This window comes from Lepisosteus platostomus, chromosome 6 (assembly GCF_059453375.1).
Source record: "Lepisosteus platostomus isolate fLepPlt1 chromosome 6, fLepPlt1.hap1, whole genome shotgun sequence".
Taxonomy (NCBI): Eukaryota; Metazoa; Chordata; class Actinopteri; order Semionotiformes; family Lepisosteidae; genus Lepisosteus; species Lepisosteus platostomus.
In genome coordinates, this window is record NC_142616.1 from 14,846,348 (window position 1) to 14,865,651 (window position 19,304).

The 19,304-nt window shown below is 52.1% G+C and overlaps 1 protein-coding gene across 2 annotated transcripts in view; it reads right to left on the bottom strand.

Annotated features, from left to right (window-relative positions):
- The window catches only part of LOC148660524 (syntaxin-1B), a 63,061-nt gene that overhangs the window by 17,693 nt on the left and 26,064 nt on the right, over positions 1 to 19,304 (bottom strand). The window contains exons 1-3 of one of the 2 annotated variants that reach the window (XM_088637974.1): positions 11,008 to 11,943; positions 8,867 to 8,941; positions 5,388 to 5,487 (exon numbers count right to left, since the gene is read on the bottom strand). In XM_088637974.1, the coding sequence (XP_088494100.1) occupies positions 5,388 to 5,487; positions 8,867 to 8,887 (121 nt within the window). In that variant the 5' untranslated portion in view covers positions 8,888 to 8,941; positions 11,008 to 11,943. Of the gene's footprint in view, positions 1 to 5,387; positions 5,488 to 8,866; positions 8,942 to 11,007; positions 11,944 to 19,304 lie in introns of those variants that run through there. The other variant, XM_088637973.1, reaches the window with a different exon arrangement.

Here is a 19,304-nt window from a genome sequence, read left to right on the forward strand (position 1 = left end):
CTCCCTCACTCACACTCCCCAGCGCACCACACACACACTCCTCCTCACTCACACTCCCCAGCGCACCACACACACACTCCCTCACTCACACTCCCCAGCGCACCACACACACACTCCTCCTCACTCACACTCCCCAGTGCACCTCACACACACTCCCCCTCACTCACACTCCCCAGCGCACCACACACACACTCCTCCTCACTCACACTCCCCAGCGCACCTCACACACACTCCTCCTCACTCACACTCCCCAGCGCTCCACACACACACTCCCTCACTCACACTCCCCAGCGCTCCACACACATACTCCCCCTCACTCACACTCCCCAGCGCACCACACACACACTCCTCCTCACTCACACTCCCCAGCGCACCTCACACACACTCCTCCTCACTCACACTCCCCAGCGCACCTCACACACACTCCTCCTCACTCACACTCCCCAGCGCACCACACACACACTCCTCCTCACTCACACTCCCCAGCGCACCTCACACACACTCCTCCTCACTCACACTCCCCAGTGCACCTCACACACACTCCTCCTCACTCACACTCCCCAGCGCACCACACACACACTCCTCCTCACTCACACTCCCCAGCGCTCCACACACACACTCCTCCTCACTCACACTCCCCAGCGCTCCACACACACACTCCTCCTCACTCACACTCCCCAGCGCACCACACACACACTCCCTCACTCACACTCCCCAGCGCACCACACACACACTCCCCCTCACTCACACTCCCCAGTGTACCACACACACACTCCTCCTCACTCACACTCCCCAGTGCACCACACACACACTCCCTCACTCACACTCCCCAGCGCACCACACACACACTCCTCCTCACTCACACTCCCCAGTGCACCACACACACACTCCTCCTCACTCACACTCCCCAGCGCACCACACACACACTCCCTCACTCACACTCCCCAGCGCACCACACACACACTCCTCCTCACTCACACTCCCCAGCGCACCACACACACACTCCCTCACTCACACTCCCCAGCGCACCACACACACACTCCTCCTCACTCACACTCCCCAGCGCACCACACACACACTCCCTCACTCACACTCCCCAGCGCACCACACACACACTCCTCCTCACTCACACTCCCCAGCGCACCACACACACACTCCCTCACTCACACTCCCCAGTGCACCACACACACACTCCTCCTCACTCACACTCCCCAGTGCACCTCACACACACTCCCTCACTCACACTCCCCAGCGCTCCACACACACACTCCCTCACTCACACTCCCCAGCGCACCACACACACACTCCTCCTCACTCACACTCCCCAGCGCACCACACACACACTCCCTCACTCACACTCCCCAGTGCACCACACACACACTCCTCCTCACTCACACTCCCCAGTGCACCACACACACACTCCCTCACTCACACTCCCCAGCGCACCACACACACACTCCCTCACTCACACTCCCCAGCGCACCACACACACACTCCCTCACTCACACTCCCCAGCGCTCCACACACACACTCCCTCACTCACACTCCCCAGCGCTCCACACACACACTCCTCCTCACTCACACTCCCCAGCGCACCACACACACACTCCCTCACTCACACTCCCCAGCGCACCACACACACACTCCCCCTCACTCACACTCCCCAGTGCACCACACACACACTCCCTCACTCACACTCCCCAGCGCACCACACACACACTCCCTCACTCACACTCCCCAGCGCTCCACACACACACTCCCTCACTCACACTCCCCAGCGCTCCACACACACACTCCTCCTCACTCACACTCCCCAGCGCTCCACACACACACTCCTCCTCACTCACACTCCCCAGCGCACCACACACACACTCCCTCACTCACACTCCCCAGCGCACCACACACACACTCCCCCTCACTCACACTCCCCAGTGTACCACACACACACTCCTCCTCACTCACACTCCCCAGTGCACCTCACACACACTCCCTCACTCACACTCCCCAGCGCACCACACACACACTCCCTCACTCACACTCCCCAGCGCTCCACACACACACTCCCTCACTCACACTCCCCAGCGCACCACACACACACTCCCGCTCACTCACACTCCCCAGTGCACCACACACACACTCCTCCTCACTCACACTCCCCAGCACACCACACACACACTCCCTCACTCACACTCCCCAGCGCGCCTCCCGCACACACACACACTCCCCAGCGCACCACACACACACTCCCCTTCACTCACACTCCCCAGCGTGTTGACTGCGTGCTGGCAGAGCGCACAGATACACATGCCTGTCCTGCTCTCTGACGCTCGGTGTTGTGCTGGAGCTGTAGTGTCCCTCAGTGTCCTTTCCCCTCCGCTGCCCAAACTCGGAGTGTCGCCTGAGGTCACTTCCCATTACCTATGACTAAGCTCTCAATAAACAATTTTAAGTGCATTTAATTCTTCTTTGTAGCACACAAGAACATTTGGCCCATCTAGCCTGATCGGTTGTTTAGTAACTAATTGATCTCATCCAGCTGTTTCTTGAGAGAAGTCAGGGTATTGGGTTCAACAACATGGCTGGGCATCTTGTTCCACACTCCCACTACCCTCTTTGTAAAGTAGAGCCTCCTGTCCTGACTGGGGGATCTCATCCAGCTGTTTCTTAAGAGAAGCCGGAGTATCAGCATCACTGTTTCGAAAGAGAGTGTTCGAAAAACAGTATGGCGTTGTAGCTGGCGTCTCAAAACCTGTTTTGTCAGGTTTGCTAGATCTTGGATCTTGTATTTGCTGTCTGTCTTTAATGAGCACTTTGCCTCCAACGGCACCTGAGACAGCCACACCGATGCACACACAGCGAGACAGGACATCCTCTGCCGTTCAGATACGTGCTGTAGTGGTTTTGCCTCCTTCATTTTCGGGTCAGGTATTAGACAGCTCCTTGATCACTCGGGGGGGGCGCGGGTGAGTTCTCAGAAAGTCACACGTTTAAAGAAAAAAAAGCTCAGTGCTCCCCGATCCAGCCCAAGATCCAATCAAACTGGGTCACCTGGTGTACCGGGCCAGCCCTGGTGCACTGGGTCAGGACTATTCCTGGGAAGCAGACATAACCTGCTTCTCAGCTGCACCTGGCTTTACCATGTTTTCACTGCTGTTTCTGAATGTGCTCTGCCTGCTCCTTCCTCGACTGGACCACATGGAAACAGCCCGCTCGCCCTAAGAAACTTCTCTCAAGCTTGGCTACAACAGAGGGACATTGCGGTTTTCCGTTAACCTGGGGGGAAACTTCACTGCAGAGGAGTCAAAGCGTTTGCAATAATATCGGCCTCTGTGGGGCAACGTGATATTCCCCACCACCGCGTACAGATCTGTAGCCAAGAGTGCCAGTCCAGCAAAAAAAACAAACACACAAGCACACTCTGTATTTTTCTCCACCAATGTAAAAATATATCTTCGTACGGAACTGATCAAAAGCTTAGAAACACCACAGACAAGAGGGGGCCCGTTTTGTAGTTAATAGTTAACGGATGTCAGGATGTCTCATCCAGCTGGTTCTCGAAAGAAGCCTGGGTATTGGCCGGGCATCTTGTTCCCCACTCCCTCCACCCTTTGCGTAAAGTAGTAGCCCCTGTTCTCGGTTTTAAATGCACTTCTACATTGTTTCCACTCGTCTCCCGTGCTTGGGGGGTCTCGCTGGGCATTCTGAAGAATGTCACGTCCCCCTTGCCGTCTCCTCTCTTCAAGACAGAGAATACTGTGCTGTCTTCGCAGGGTGTTTCTAAGCTTTTGTAGGAAAACGTGAAGGAGAAAGATGCACTCGCCTTCGCAGAGCACACACACAGCACCACAGTACGCCCACGCTCGTTAACCAGTTAACCGGTTAACCAGGCAAGGTCACCAGGTACCAGTTAGCGAGATCAACACTTAACTCCGGATCCCAGGAAGACCTATTCTTCCCACGACATTCCTTTGTGATGCAAAAAAAAAAACAAAGAAAGAAAGAAAAAAAACAAATCCAAAACACCACATAAGACATGAACAAATGGGAACCAAAAGTCAAATGAACAACCGATAATAAAAACATGAACAGAAGCTAAAATAAAAAAAAACAGGCAAGGTGACACCCCTACAGAAGCAACCGCATCCTCCAAATCCCTCTTCTTTCTTTTCATTTCAGGGATTTGCACTAGACTAGACAGATTCTCCTGAAGAGGTTTCTAATTCTGACTGCTGTCTCCAGGACAAGGTCGTGGGGGAGCCGGAGCCTATCCCAGCATGCAACGGGCACAAGGCAGGATACACCCTGGATGGGACACCAGTCCATCACAGGGCAGACAGTTGTTAGCACACACTGACAACAGAGCCAGTTTTCCCAGAAGCCAATTCACCTACCAGCGTGTCTCTGGACTGTGTGTTGAAACTCACGTGTACATGGGGCGATCATGCAAACTCCACACAGACAGCACACTTGTTCCTGAATTAAACCCAGGGGCACCAGAGCTGGGAGGTAGCAATGCCCACCACTATGCCACCATGCCATCTGTTTAATTATCTTTATTTATTCATACTTTACAAAAACCTCCAACAACTGTATACACATTACAATTTTGTCCTGTCTCCTACACTGTCTCTGTCTCTCCTGTTCCTACTGTCCTGTCTCCTACACTGTCTCTCCTGTTCCTACTGTCCTGTCTCCTACACTGTCTCTGTCTCTCCTGTTCCTACCGTCCTGTCTCCTACACTGTCTCTCCTGTTCCTACTGTCCTGTCTCCTACACTGTCTCTCCTGTTCCTGTTGTCCTGTCTCCTACACTGTCTCTCCTGTTCCTACTGTCCTGTCTTTTACACTGTCTCTGTCTCTCCTGTTCCTACTGTCCTGTCTCCTACACTGTCTCTCCTGTTCCTGTTGTCCTGTCTCCTACACTGTCTCTCCTGTTCCTACTGTCCTGTCTTTTACACTGTCTCTGTCTCTCCTGTTCCTACTGTCCTGTCTCCTACACTGTCTCTCCTGTTCCTACTGTCCTGTCTCCTACACTGTCTCTGTCTCTCCTGTTCCTACTGTCCTGTCTCCTACACTATCTCTCCTGTTCCTACTGTCCTGTCTCCTACACTATCTCTCCTGTTCCTGTTGTCCTGTCTCCTACACTGTCTCTCCTGTTCCTACTGCCCTGTCTCCTACACTGTCGCTGTCTCTCTTGTTCCTACTGTCTTCTCTCTGTGTAGCTGTCTGCTTGGTACTGTCTCTGGCACTGCCATTTCCTCTGTCCGCTTTCAGAGAAGAGAATCCTGCCAGTCTGACATGTCTCTGAACAACAGATGTCTCACTGCATGCGCTACACAGAGCAGCCACCAGGGGGTGGTGTGTGGCTGAGCATGTGGGCTGACTCACTCTCGTCGGGGTTGGGGGCTGCCAGGATGGCGCTGTGCTGTTTCTTCACCTGCTCCACATCCTCGGACAGCTTCTCTATACATCCGCGGATCTCCTCCACCTGCACACAGGGGGAAAACGCCAAAGTGACACAGACAGTGTGGGAGCAGCTCTCCCCAGGCCTGGCTCATCCAGGATCGCTCCTCTTCCAGAGTGGTGAATGCACAGACTCCTCCAGAACTTGACCAAACGCAGTGCACACAGAAACCACAAACCTCAGCCTGAAGGATGATTGCTCAGGGAGAACAGGATCACAGACGTGTCCATTAAACAGTGGACTCGCATTACAGGACCTGCTGTCTCTTTAACAGACATGTGCTGGCGATGCAGAACAGTGGGATTATTGATTTCATAGCCACGTTCTTGGCATAACACAAAGCACAAAAGAGATGAGGCTCAAGCACAGTAGTACCCACTATAGCTTAGTCTTGCTCTTATCACAGGTCCTGAATATACAGACATAATTGCAGATAGCGCAGTGTCCCCTGTCACCATACTGGGATATAGTTCTTTAGGAACGTCTGCCTCACTCAAACACACACAACACACAAGCTGACATACTAACAGTTACACACAAATGGACACTCGCACAAAAAAAAACTGACACACACTTACACATAGACAAATTTACACTCTCATTAACCAATTGGTAGTTAGTAGCAGATTGATCCCAGGATATTGTCTTCAAACGCATGGCTGGGCAGCTTGTTCCACACCCCCACCACCCTCTGTGTAAAGTAGAGCCTCCTGTCCTGACTGGAGAATCTCATCCAGCTTTTTGTTGAAAGAAGTGAGGGTATAGGCTTCAACGCTATGACTGTGCAGCTTGTTCCACACTCCCACCACCCTCTGCGTAAATATAGTTTCCACTCATGTGGTGTGTTCCACTGTTTAGACAAAAGCACTGGCACAATGTAGCTTCAGCCAGCCACAGTCAGCAGAGCTCTGCAGCCCCTGTACACAGACAGGGCGAGATGTGGAAAGCGGAACAGAGACTTCAGGCAGAATTGTTTCTCCTAATGAAGTCCCTTAACATCATTACCGCCAACCAGAGCCATTCATTAAGCTCATTCAAATAGCCTATTAGAGAGACTGGCAGAGTCAGGTTCTCCCCTCTACAATCCATTACTGCGGCCACTGCCCGGCCACTATATTAGGGACGCCCTTCCTCTCAGCAGTGATGGGCATGATTGATTGAGTCGGATGAAGATCTCATTAAGATTGGAGGATGAAGTCAAAATCCCATAATTGTCAGGTCTGTGTCAGTTGCTAATTGAAAAATACCTATAGAGCTCTGTCCCTGAGGGACTGGAGTTGGCTCTCCCCTGATACACACAGCCCGCACAGGGAGAAAAGACAGAGAACAAGAGAGACGTCTACCCAGACAGAAACACTGCCCTCCAAGAGCAGATCCGAGCTGCTGGAAAAAATATCCAAGCTGGCAAAATTCTGCCTGGGACCATTTATGGTGTTCGGAGTGGAAAACCCAGATCCGCAGGGAAGGGTCAAAACTATTCAAGCGACAGAAAGCTCTGCCTTGTTCACTGCTGTAAAGACCCGTGACAACAGTGACCTCCTAATTCGGATCTGTGCTGGTCGATTCACCAGAGCCCATCAGTCAGGCACAGGTGGGCACTTTGTAAACTCATTTGAAGTGGGACTCATGAAAAGGCGGCAGATGTTTTAGCTTGGCCTTCTGCGATCCCCCTCGAAGCAGAGACTCCCAAAAAACGTTTCGCTTAAGGTCGCCACCTCTGCAGCTTAGCGGTAATTGCTCTTTTTGCTTTTTCAGGTACTGTAGATTTCCAGGTCCCCAGGAAATCTGCATGACTTTCCCGGACATTCAATTGGATGATGTTTTTCAGATCCCTGCGACAGTAATGGCTTCTAATGCTTCCAGTCAGGTAGTTATTCTGATACCCATAAGGCCTCACAAGCTCATTTGGGAGGACACTCCCGCCCTCATCAGCATACAAAACCAACTCTCGCAAGTGATTGGCTGTAAAATAGCTTCTGTCCATATTAATAATAATAATTGATTACACTTCTATAGCGCTTTTCTGGACACTCCACTCAAAGCGCTTTACAGGTAATGGGGACTCCCCTCCACCACCCCCAGTGTGCAGCCCCACCTGGATGATGCGACGGCAGCCATAGTGCGCCAGAACGCTCCCCACACACCGGGTATCAGTGGGGAGGAGAACAGAGTGATGAAGCCAATTCATAGATGGGGATTATTAGGAGGCCATGACTGGTAAAGGCCAGGGGGAATTTGGCCAGGACGCCGGGGTTACACCCCTACTCTTTTCGAGAAGCGCCCTGGGATTTTTAATGACCACAGAGAGTCAGGACCTCGGTCTTACATCTCATCCAAAGGACGGCGTCTGTTTTCAGTGTAGCTTCCCCGTCACTATACTGGGGCATTAGGACCCACATGGACCGCAGGGTGAGCGCCCCCTACTGGCCCCACTAACACCTCTTCCAGCAGCAACCTTAGTTTTTCCCAGGAGGTCTCCCATCCAGGTACTGACCAGGCTCACACCTGCTGAGCTCCAGTGGGCTGACAGTGTGGCTTAACACCCGTTAACGCTTGTGTGAAGTAAACATGACTTCATTCTGGCTAATCCCACACTGAGAATGATACAGAGGACAGGACTGTTTCCAGTGTTGCCGAGTCCTCCTTTATTACACCCGTGCTGTGTTACGAATGCTCAAATCCCCCTTCTCTGGTCACGAATAGCCACCAGGAAACGCCCTGACGGACTACCTATTTTCCCCAGGCAGAAGATGTGAAGGGTGGCACAGTGGCACAGGGGTGAGCGTTGTTGCCTTGCAGCACCGGGGCCCTGGGGTGCTGTCTGTGTGGCGTTAGCATGTCCTAGAACTTCGCATGGGTTTCCTCCCCCAGTCCACAGATGTGCTGGAAGGACTGGCCCTGGTGTGAGAGTGCGTGTGTCTGTGTGTGCTCTGCAACGCACTGGCATCCCTTCCAGAGTGGATCCTGCCTTGCGCCCACTGCTTGCTGGGATAGACTCCCTGAACCGCATGAAGCGATAAGAACGTGGGCGGAGGGCACTGCCGCCCTTGTGTGTCCCACCTGTGCGCAGGACCCGTGTCATGACACCTCGGCCCTGGAGGGCGTGACAAGCAGGCAGAAAATGGGTGAAATCACACTTCAGAACAGCCAGAAACAGTCACAGGTGACAAGGCATAGGAGACGTGTTCCTTGCACAAAGAGTAGCGGGTGTCTGGAGCAAATTCCCCAGCTATGCGGTGGAAGCAGACTCTCGGGGAAACAGCTGCTTCCGGTTCTGGAGGTCTGATGTCATAACACTGCTGGTTTTTCCAAGTGCTTGCACGACCGCACGAGAAATGTGAGCTCTGGAAATGAAGGAACGGGGACTGTCCTCAGCATCTCTGCCACTCCAGCGAGGTCTTACCTGCTCGAAGAACTCATCCATGAAGTGATCGCGGTCCACCTGGACGACTTCCTCATCATCATCGCTGTCCTTAGCCTGTGACAGAGAGGGAGGAGAGGGAGAGGAGGAAGGAGAGAGGGAGGAGAGGAGAGAGAGAGAGAAAGGAGAGAGAGGAGGAAGGAGAGAGAAGAGGGGAGAGAGGGAGAGGAGGAGGGAGGAGAGGGGAGAGGGGAGAGAAAGAGAGACAGGTGGGGTTAATACAGGTCTTGGCCCAACAGCAGTAGGGTACTGGGACAGACATTGGGCTCACACACAGACACACGGAGGATGGCCTGCCTCTCCCCGGCAGAGAGGACGCTGGGCACAGACATTGACTGCCCATCCGATGCGGCTCCGGGTGCACCCTGACAGCCAGAGAGTGTTGACTTGGAGGTAGTCTGTAACCACGGTTCCCAGCCTCCCAGACCCACCGTCTCGGGTCTGTAAGCTGAACCACAGCCTGGAGCTCAACAAGGAGACCACAGCCGAGACAGAGAACACAGAGTTGAGGGCAGAAACTGGGAAGCGCTTTTTCACACTCAGTCATGGGTGGTTGGAAAACCGCCCTAGGGCCTGTCATGGAAGCCCGTTCACTGGTTTCACAAGGTCTTTTGAATCAACAAGCTAAAAAGCGATCAAATGTCACTGTGTGTCTGTCTCTCTCCCTCTTCGTGTGTGCCTCTGTTTCACTTAGTGTGGTGGTCTTTGAAAAACCCTGAATTTGTGTTATGTTTATGCTTCTGTCAGTATCTCTATGCTTTCTGTACATCTGTTTCTCTGCCTCTGTCTGTCAGTCTGTTCTGTACATGTGTCTCTGCCTCTGTGTGTGTGTGTCTGTGGTCTGTACATGTGTCTCTGCCTCTGTGTGTGTGTGTGTGTGTGTGTGTGTGTGTGTGTGTGTGTGTGTGTGTGTGTGTGTGTTTGCTCTGTACATCTGTCTCTCTCCCAGCCTCACTGTGTTTCTATGCTGTTTGTACATCTCTCTCTCTCTGCCTCCATCAGTTCTTGATCTCTCTCTCTCTGCCTCCATCAGGTCTTACATCTCTCTCTCTCTCTCTCTCTCTCTGCTTCCATCAGTTCTTACATCTCTCTCTCTCTCTGCCTCCATCAGGTCTTACATCTCTCTCTCTCTCTGCCTCCACCAGTTCTTGATCTCTCTGTGTTGGTTGCCCTGGCCAAGGTCACAGTACAGCTCATGACTTCAGCACAGCATGAGATCATATTACAGCCACTCCAGTCTGCCTCAGAGCACACACACAAACACACAGAAAAGCACAATCGCACATGGACGGACAAGTCGTTCTAATCTTGTGTGGGAAGTAAACATTACTTAACATTAGAGCTGCCTTTACTGTGAGGTCAGAAAACTACATAATTAGGTATATTTTGCAACACAGATACATATCTGTGAGAATACAGACAATATATATAATTTATTCAAAAATACAGTATGTAAGCACACAAATACAGACACGTCACTATATTGCGTGTTACATTCTTGTACACCATTCCTAACGTCAGACTGTCTTGTACTGATAGGATACTTGGAAGAGTATTCCGGACAAGAATGTGACCTGATTCTCGAGAGCAGAAGACGAGACGAGAGAAAGCCATTCAGCCTATCCAGCCTGTTCAGTTGTTCATAGTTAATTGATCCCAGCATCTCATCCAGCTGTTTCTTGGCTGGGCAACTTGTTCCACCCTCCCACCACCCTTTGTGTAAAGCAGTGCCTGTTCCCGGTTGTAAATAGACCTCCCTGCAGTATCCGATTGTGCCTTCTGGTTAATGGTTCATACAGTATATGCATCTAGGCATACAGTGTCTTATCCAATATCTTTTGTCCAGTTATTAGAGAACTCCAAATAGGAGTTATGCAGTGTATGAATTTTGAACCACAAGAAGAGCAAACGTCTGATTTTTTTTTAAAGTGTGATGTCTCTGTTTGCTCGTGCTGCATGGCACAGAGATTCTTCTCTTTTCAGATAACATCTGTGTCCATGAGATTCACGAGACAGTTCTGACAAGAACTTTGTAGAGAGGATGGTAGAATGACCTTCGAGACGTACTGATTTCTTATCTTAATCTATGTGCACAGTGCAGGGCCTGACACAGACGCACTGACCTTACACCATGTGACCAGCTGCACCTGCTCCCTGTAATCCCGGCTCCTGCCTCTCTGACTAACAGATATCAGGCACTGACTCACAGCACGTCTGCAGCAATGCAGAGCTCAGATTCAAGCTGCTCTCTCAGGCACCTGAAAGGACCCAGACACAGCTCAAACTCACTGTGCCAGCGGGCTGCCGATCTACAGCACACTGCCAATTCACAGTTGCCGATCGCCGCTGCCAGAGAGTGCACCTGCTGGAACAGAGCGAGACGCACAGCAGGCACACGTGACACCCGAAGCAGACAATGCAAACACAAACACGGCACTGTCTGGCGTAGCGTGGTCCTGTGCGTGGTGCAGGGCCTCACACAGACGCCCCTGCCAAGCATCAGCTGTCAATTCCAATACTTCTCACTGGTGGTGTGTAGATACTGCTGGACACTAAGGACCATCTCCTCCATGCAACTGACCCACCTAACCCGGACTGGCTCCTCTACGCCAAAAGCCAGGCCCCCCCCACCACTGGAGTGTGAATACTCTTGGGAAGTGACATCAGCTCAACACACTGACCTTACACCATATGACCAGCTGCACCTGCTGCCTGTAATCCCGGCTCCTGCCTCTCTGACTAACAGATATCAGGCACTGACTCACAGCACGTCTGCAGCAATGCAGAGCTCAGATTCAAGCTGCTCTCTCAGGCACCTGTAAGGACGCAAATACAAACCTGAATTAAACTCGCTTAAGCTCACTTTAGTGGGCTGCCAATTTGCTGCCAGGTCATTGAACACTATTGGCAGTTGTGAATAATAATTTCAGTGAAACAGACTCACCTAACGTGCCACAAGACCCGTTACACTACTGAACACACTGCACTCGTACAGACGAACACTGATCCACTGAAAACACCATTACCCAGTACTGCAAATCTCAGCTACTGTACACAGGGCTGCTTAGCTCTACTGTATACTGAGCCCTACACACACCGCAGCCCAACACTCTAATACTGAGCCCTACACACACCGCAGCCCAACACTCTAATACTGAGCCCTACACACACCGCACCCCAACTCTCTAATACTGAGCCCTACACACACCGCAGCCCAACACTCTAATACTGATCTCTACACACACCGCAGCCCAACACTATAATACTGAGCCCTACACAAACCGCAGCTCAACACTCTAATACTGATCTCTACACACACCGCAGCCCAACACTCTAATACTGAGCTCTTCACACACCGCAGCCCAACACTCTAATACTGATCTCTACACACACCGCAGCCCAACACTATAATACTGAGCCCTACACACACCGCAGCCCAACACTATAATACTGAGCCCTACACACACCGCAGCTCAACACTCTAATACTGATCTCTACACACACCGCACCCCAACTCTCTAATACTGAGCCCTACACACACCGCAGCCCAACACTCTAATACTGAGCCCTACACACACCGCAGCCCAACACTCTAATACTGAGCCCTACACACACCGCACCCCAACTCTCTAATACTGAGCCCTACACACACCCCAGCCCAACTCTCTAATACTGATCTCTACACACACCGCAGCCCAACACTCTAATACTGATCTCTACACACACCGCAGCCCAACACTATAATACTGAGCCCTACACAAACCGCAGCTCAACACTCTAATACTGATCTCTACACACACCGCAGCCCAACACTCTAATACTGAGCTCTTCACACACCGCAGCCCAACACTATAATACTGAGCCCTACACACACCGCAGCCCAACACTCTAATACTGAGCCCTACACACACCGCAGCCCAACACTCTAATACTGAGCTCTTCACACACCGCAGCCCAACACTCTAATACTGATCTCTACACACACCGCAGCCCAACACTATAATACTGAGCCCTACACACACCGCAGCCCAACACTATAATACTGAGCCCTACACACACCGCAGCTCAACACTCTAATACTGAGCCCTACACACACCGCAGCCCAACACTCTAATACTGATCTCTACACACACCGCAGCCCAACTCTCTAATACTGAGCCCTACACACACCGCAGCCCAACACTCTAATACTGAGCCCTACACACACCGCAGCTCAACACTCTAATACTGAGCCCTACACACACCGCAGCCCAACACTCTAATACTGATCTCTTCACACACCGCAGCCCAACACTCTAATACTGATCTCTACACACACCGCAGCCCAACACTCTAATACTGAGCCCTACACACACCGCAGCCCAACACTCTAATACTGATCTCTACACACACCGCAGCCCAACTCTCTAATACTGAGCCCTACACACACCGCAGCTCAACACTCTAATACTGAGCCCTACACACACCGCAGCTCAACACTCTAATACTGAGCCCTACACACACCGCAGCCCAACACTCTAATACTGAGCTCTTCACACACCGCAGCCCAACACTCTAATACTGAGCCCTACACACACCGCAGCCCAACACTATAATACTGATCTCTACACACACCGCAGCCCAACACTCTAATACTGAGCCCTACACACACCGCAGCCCAACACTCTAATACTGATCTCTACACACACCGCAGCCCAACACTCTAATACTGATCTCTACACACACCGCAGCCCAACACTCTAATACTGAGCCCTACACACACCGCAGCCCAACACTCTAATACTGAGCCCTACACACACCGCAGCCCAACACTCTAATACTGAGCCCTACACACACCGCAGCCCAACACTCTAATACTGATCCCTACACACACCGCAGCCCAACACTCTAATACTGAGCCCTACACACACCGCAGCCCAACACTCTAATACTGATCTCTACACACACCGCAGCCCAACACTCTAATACTGATCTCTACACACACCGCAGCCCAACTCTCTAATACTGATCTCTACACACACCGCAGCCCAACTCTCTAATACTGATCTCTACACACACCGCAGCCCAACTCTCTAATACTGAGCCCTACACACACCGCAGTCCAACTCTCTAATACTGAGCCCTACACACACCGCAGCCCAACTCTCTAATACTGAGCCCTACACACACCGCAGCCCAACACTCTAATACTGAGCCCTACACACACCGCAGCCCAACACTCTAATACTGAGCCCTACACACACCGCAGCCCAACACTCTAATACTGATCTCTACACACACCGCAGCCCAACACTCTAATACTGAGCTCTTCACACACCGCAGCCCAACACTCTAATACTGAGCCCTACACAAACCGCAGCCCAACACTCTAATACTGAGCCCTACACAAACCGCAGCCCAACACTCTAATACTGAGCCCTACACACACCGCAGCCCAACACTCTAATACTGAGCCCTACACACACCGCAGCCCAACACTCTAATACTGATCTCTACACACACCGCAGCCCAACACTCTAATACTGAGCCCTACACACACCGCAGCCCAACACTCTAATACTGAGCCCTACACACACCGCAGCCCAACACTCTAATACTGAGCCCTACACACACCGCAGCCCAACTCTCTAATACTGATCTCTACACACACCGCAGCCCAACACTCTAATACTGATCTCTACACACACCGCAGCCCAACACTCTAATACTGAGCCCTACACACACCGCAGCCCAACACTCTAATACTGAGCCCTACACACACCGCACCCCAACTCTCTAATACTGATCTCTACACACACCGCAGCCCAACACTCTAATACTGATCTCTACACACACCGCAGCCCAACACTCTAATACTGAGCCCTACACACACCGCAGCCCAACACTCTAATACTGATCTCTACACACACCGCAGCCCAACACTCTAATACTGAGCCCTACACACACCGCAGCCCAACACTCTAATACTGATCTCTACACACACCGCAGCCCAACTCTCTAATACTGATCTCTACACACACCGCAGCCCAACACTCTAATACTGAGCCCTACACACACCGCAGCTCAACACTCTAATACTGAGCCCTACACACACCGCAGCCCAACACTCTAATACTGAGCCCTACACACACCGCAGCCCAACACTCTAATACTGATCTCTACACACACCGCAGCCCAACACTCTAATACTGATCTCTACACACACCGCAGCCCAACACTCTAATACTGAGCCCTACACACACCGCACCCCAACTCTCTAATACTGAGCCCTACACACACCGCAGCCCAACACTCTAATACTGAGCCCTACACACACCGCAGCCCAACACTCTAATACTGATCTCTACACACACCGCAGCCCAACACTCTAATACTGAGCCCTACACACACCGCAGCCCAACACTCTAATACTGATCTCTACACACACCGCAGCCCAACACTCTAATACTGAGCCCTACACACACCGCAGCCCAACACTCTAATACTGAGCCCTACACACACCGCAGCCCAACACTCTAATACTGATCTCTACACACACAGCAGCCCAGATCTCTGATGCACGGCTCTGTTCACACTGCTAGAGTTTTGCCCTTTCTGGCTCTGTGTCAGACTCTGCGCAGACGGCACGGGCCCCCAGCCCCGTGGCTCTCAGTGTCTGCGGGGCAGAGAGGTCCTCTGTCTCGTCCTTCAGTGAGGAAGCGCGCTTTAATATTTAATCTCTTTCCTGTGACACTCATCTGAGCAGCTCCCCGCCTGTCTGAAAGAGCACTCCAGCACCAGCCTCAACCTCTATTTTACCAAATTGATCAGCAGCATCACGGGAGAGGGGGCGGGGTGGCGGGGTAGCACAGCTAAGGTTAGGGGAAAATCGGGGAGGGGTTTATCGAAGTTCTGTTCATTTGGGAAACGATCGATACACCACCACAAGGCAGCGCAGATGATCATCTCCTCTCCCCTCGCAGGAGGACAGCCCACTGACCGGCCCCTGGAACCGGGCCAGGGCTCACAGACACCAGGGGAAGAGAGGAGGACCATCGCTGTTGCAACTGCCCTCCAGCAGGCGTGACCTGCCGGCTCCCGTTGGCGCAGGTCCGCCGAGAAGGCGCCCGTCGGCAGAAACGCTTTCCCGTTCAGCGCCCGCTGGAGTCAAACACGCTCGGCAGCTTTCATGCAACCGGCGCCCCGGTGACCAACACCGGCTTGCGGCCACTGTCAGTCTCCGCCGTCTGCCCCTGGAGGGAGACGTGGCGTTAAATGTCAATATCCCTCCGAGAGAGCAAAGCCCTAGCTGTTCCGGTTAAGAGGAGAAACCCAAATGCCACCGGCAGACAGCGCTAGGCTTAGCAGTGCTGTCTGATAGACGCTTCTGGGGTGAGACAAAAAAAAAGAGGAAAAAAAACACTGTCGCTTTTAGACCGGACGTATATTTCGAAGGACGCGCATCTCTGCAACCTTCCTAATTCCTGCTGCGGTCACCGCCCGCTTGGCTGCAGAAACCGCTACAGGACTCCAGCACCCCGCCTGCGGACCAGACGAGCCACAACTTCGGGGGGGGGGGGACGACCTCCCGCCTCTCCAGACCCTCCGCTGGGCCAATCAACGGGCGCCCAGCTCAGGTGCTCCGGGAAGGGTCACACCTCCTTGACGCGTCCGAGCCAATGACCGCCTCCCAGCGCGACAAATGAGCTCCTCCCCCCCCCCCCACGCCGCCCTCTGATTGGCCAGTCTCGGTGCGGCGCGGCCGGGCTGCGTTCCGCTCTGCGGAGTCCGGCTCTGAGTCACACAGCCCGGCTGGGAGCGAGCGCTCTCTGCGCTGCCGGAGCTGCAGTGCGGGAGGAAACCGGGGGTCGACCTCGGTTCAACTCGAGCTCTGAAAGTCACAACGAGTGTGCATTTGTGGGCTACAAAAATGCTCTTTCGTGCTCTTTCCCATCTCACAGTTGTAGAAAGAGTTGATACAAGTGGCTGATATCAATAATGATCTATGCAGTAGTACTGTATGTATACGTGTTGTATGATACATGCTATGCGTAGTACATATGGTCATGTGTTATCTGTGGTTATATGTATTGTATGATACATATTACATGCAATATTACACTTATGTGTTGTGTGAAATATGTTACAGGCAGTAATATGGTTGTGTGGTGTATGATATATATGATATGCAGTACTATAATTATATGTGTTGTATGATATAAGTGATATGCTGCACCTAGTAGCTGTATGTGTTGTGTGATACAGTACATGTGATATGCTGCACCTAGTAGTTATACAGTATGTGTTGTGTGATACATGATATATATGATATGCAGTACTATAGTCATATGTGTTGTATGATATATGTGATATACTGCACCTAGTAGTCATATGTATTGTGTGATACATGTGATATGCAGTACTATAGTTATGTGTTGTATAAAACGTTACATGCAGTAATATGGTGACGTGCTGTATGATATGTTATAAGCAGGATGTATGGGTCTGTGTGCTGTGTGATACCTGTTACACGCGGTACGTACAGGGCGGTTACACAGTCTGCTCCTGGTTTCGCTGAGCCAGCAGGAAGCACATTCCGAAACCACACGCAGAGACAGCCTCCGCGCCAAGTGTCAGGGTGTTCTCTGCTAACACAGCCTCTCGCTGTGGGCGGAGGCGCTAGCCGGCGCGGAGCTGCGCGACATGGACAGCTAGAGGTTCACCCGTTCGCCGGTTTTTAATCTTGTGTTTCATCTCGTCTCTGGGCTCCTCCGAGGTGGAAATCAACACTTGAGGAACAAGGGCGCCCCTTTTTCTTCCCCAGAGGAATGCTGCCTTCCGATCTGGCGGTCACGAGGGTGACTGTCGTGTTCCGGCGCGCGTCCGCCAGCGGCTGCATTTGATACGGAAACTGGATTTGTCTGATTTCCCAGCCGGATTCCCACCTCTGTGGTGTGAACATCCTGTACCTGCACTCAGCCCAGGGCTCTAGATAGTGCTGGAAAATGCGTCAGTATTACGTGCAGCACTCCCAACAGTAAAATGCAAGAAACCGAGGCTGTCAGACAGAAGAGTCTTATCTGGCGGCCCTAACCCACCACAGTCGTTATTTTAATCACTTTCTGTCCATTCGACTATCAAGCTAATGACACAGTCGGGCAGAGGCAATCTTGAACAATCTAAACAAGAGCTCCTGGAGCAGGCTTTGCAGATCAATTCTGTATCTTGTTCTCAGTACGCTGTGTAGCTGCCATCTCATTGATCCCAGATCTCATCCAGCTGGTTCTTGAGGAGAGCCAGGGTATCAGCTCCAACAGCATTGTTCCACACTCCCACCACCCTGTGTGTAAAGCAGCGTCTCCCGCTCTCAGTTTTCAGTGCCCTTCCCCCTTCTGCCCTGTGGTTGGTGTTTTGTTGTTGATTCCAAAGAAGTCCGCTGGGTGGACTTTGTCACCTTGCCTTGGAGGTAAGAATCCCCATTCATACTGGAAAGTCCTACCAATAAAACCCCTAGCATTCCACTGCCCAGGATGTCTTGCTTGCGTGCTGCTAACCTTGGCAAGGCAAAGCATGGCACTATGGAGTGAGAAGCCCACAGGTGCTCAGCCTGTGCTGTGGATGGTTTCAAATATAGAGCTGTTCGGTCATCTATTAATTATGCCTAGTGCCTGCGGCTATTGTACATGTGTGTAGAGACTGTACATTGGCCTTCCCATGAGGCACCTGGGCAGTATTCTACGGCTTTTGGTGTTTCAAGAGCACAACAGAGGGGCGTAATACAATTATAGCCGTAATACAGCATGTCCCTGCGTGTCTCGGGGTTCAGAAGTGACTCAAGGCAATTAAAGGCCGTTAAAGGGTGCAGCAGGCCATTTGGTTGCAAAGCAGAGTCATCGATTGAAAGATCTGCCAAGGCCCAAAGAGGTAACAGAGAGACGGTTTCTGTGACCAACCGGGACAAAGCGCTGGAGCGCTGTCCATCTTTCTGCCAGAGCAAGGGATCATGGGTAAGCGGATCGATTCTATGGGGGCCCACACTATTTCAAACAGTGGACATGGGCGGTATGTATGGCACCACACCAGATCTGGATGACTTCCTAACTGTCAGGTATGGCCGGACTTCGGTAGATTGGGATCCTATGCGAGGCACTTCTGATGGCGAAGGTCAGGAGATTAGTCGGTAGGCGAAGATGTGGTCGAGCACAAGAGCTGGGGTCCAAAATCCGGGAAGGCATCGGGAGTTCGTAAGTACCACATGGGGAGGCGAAGACGTGGTCGAAGGGAGGCGTTGAGTCAGAATTCCGGGGGTCTAACAACAAGCAAAGCAGGGTGGGAGACGTACGAAAACACAGCTCAGGGAGGAGACCTCAATCGTGAGCGAGGAAGGGAAGACTAGTGATGTTCGTGACACTAACATCCTTGTAAATCCCAGGGCCGAGGA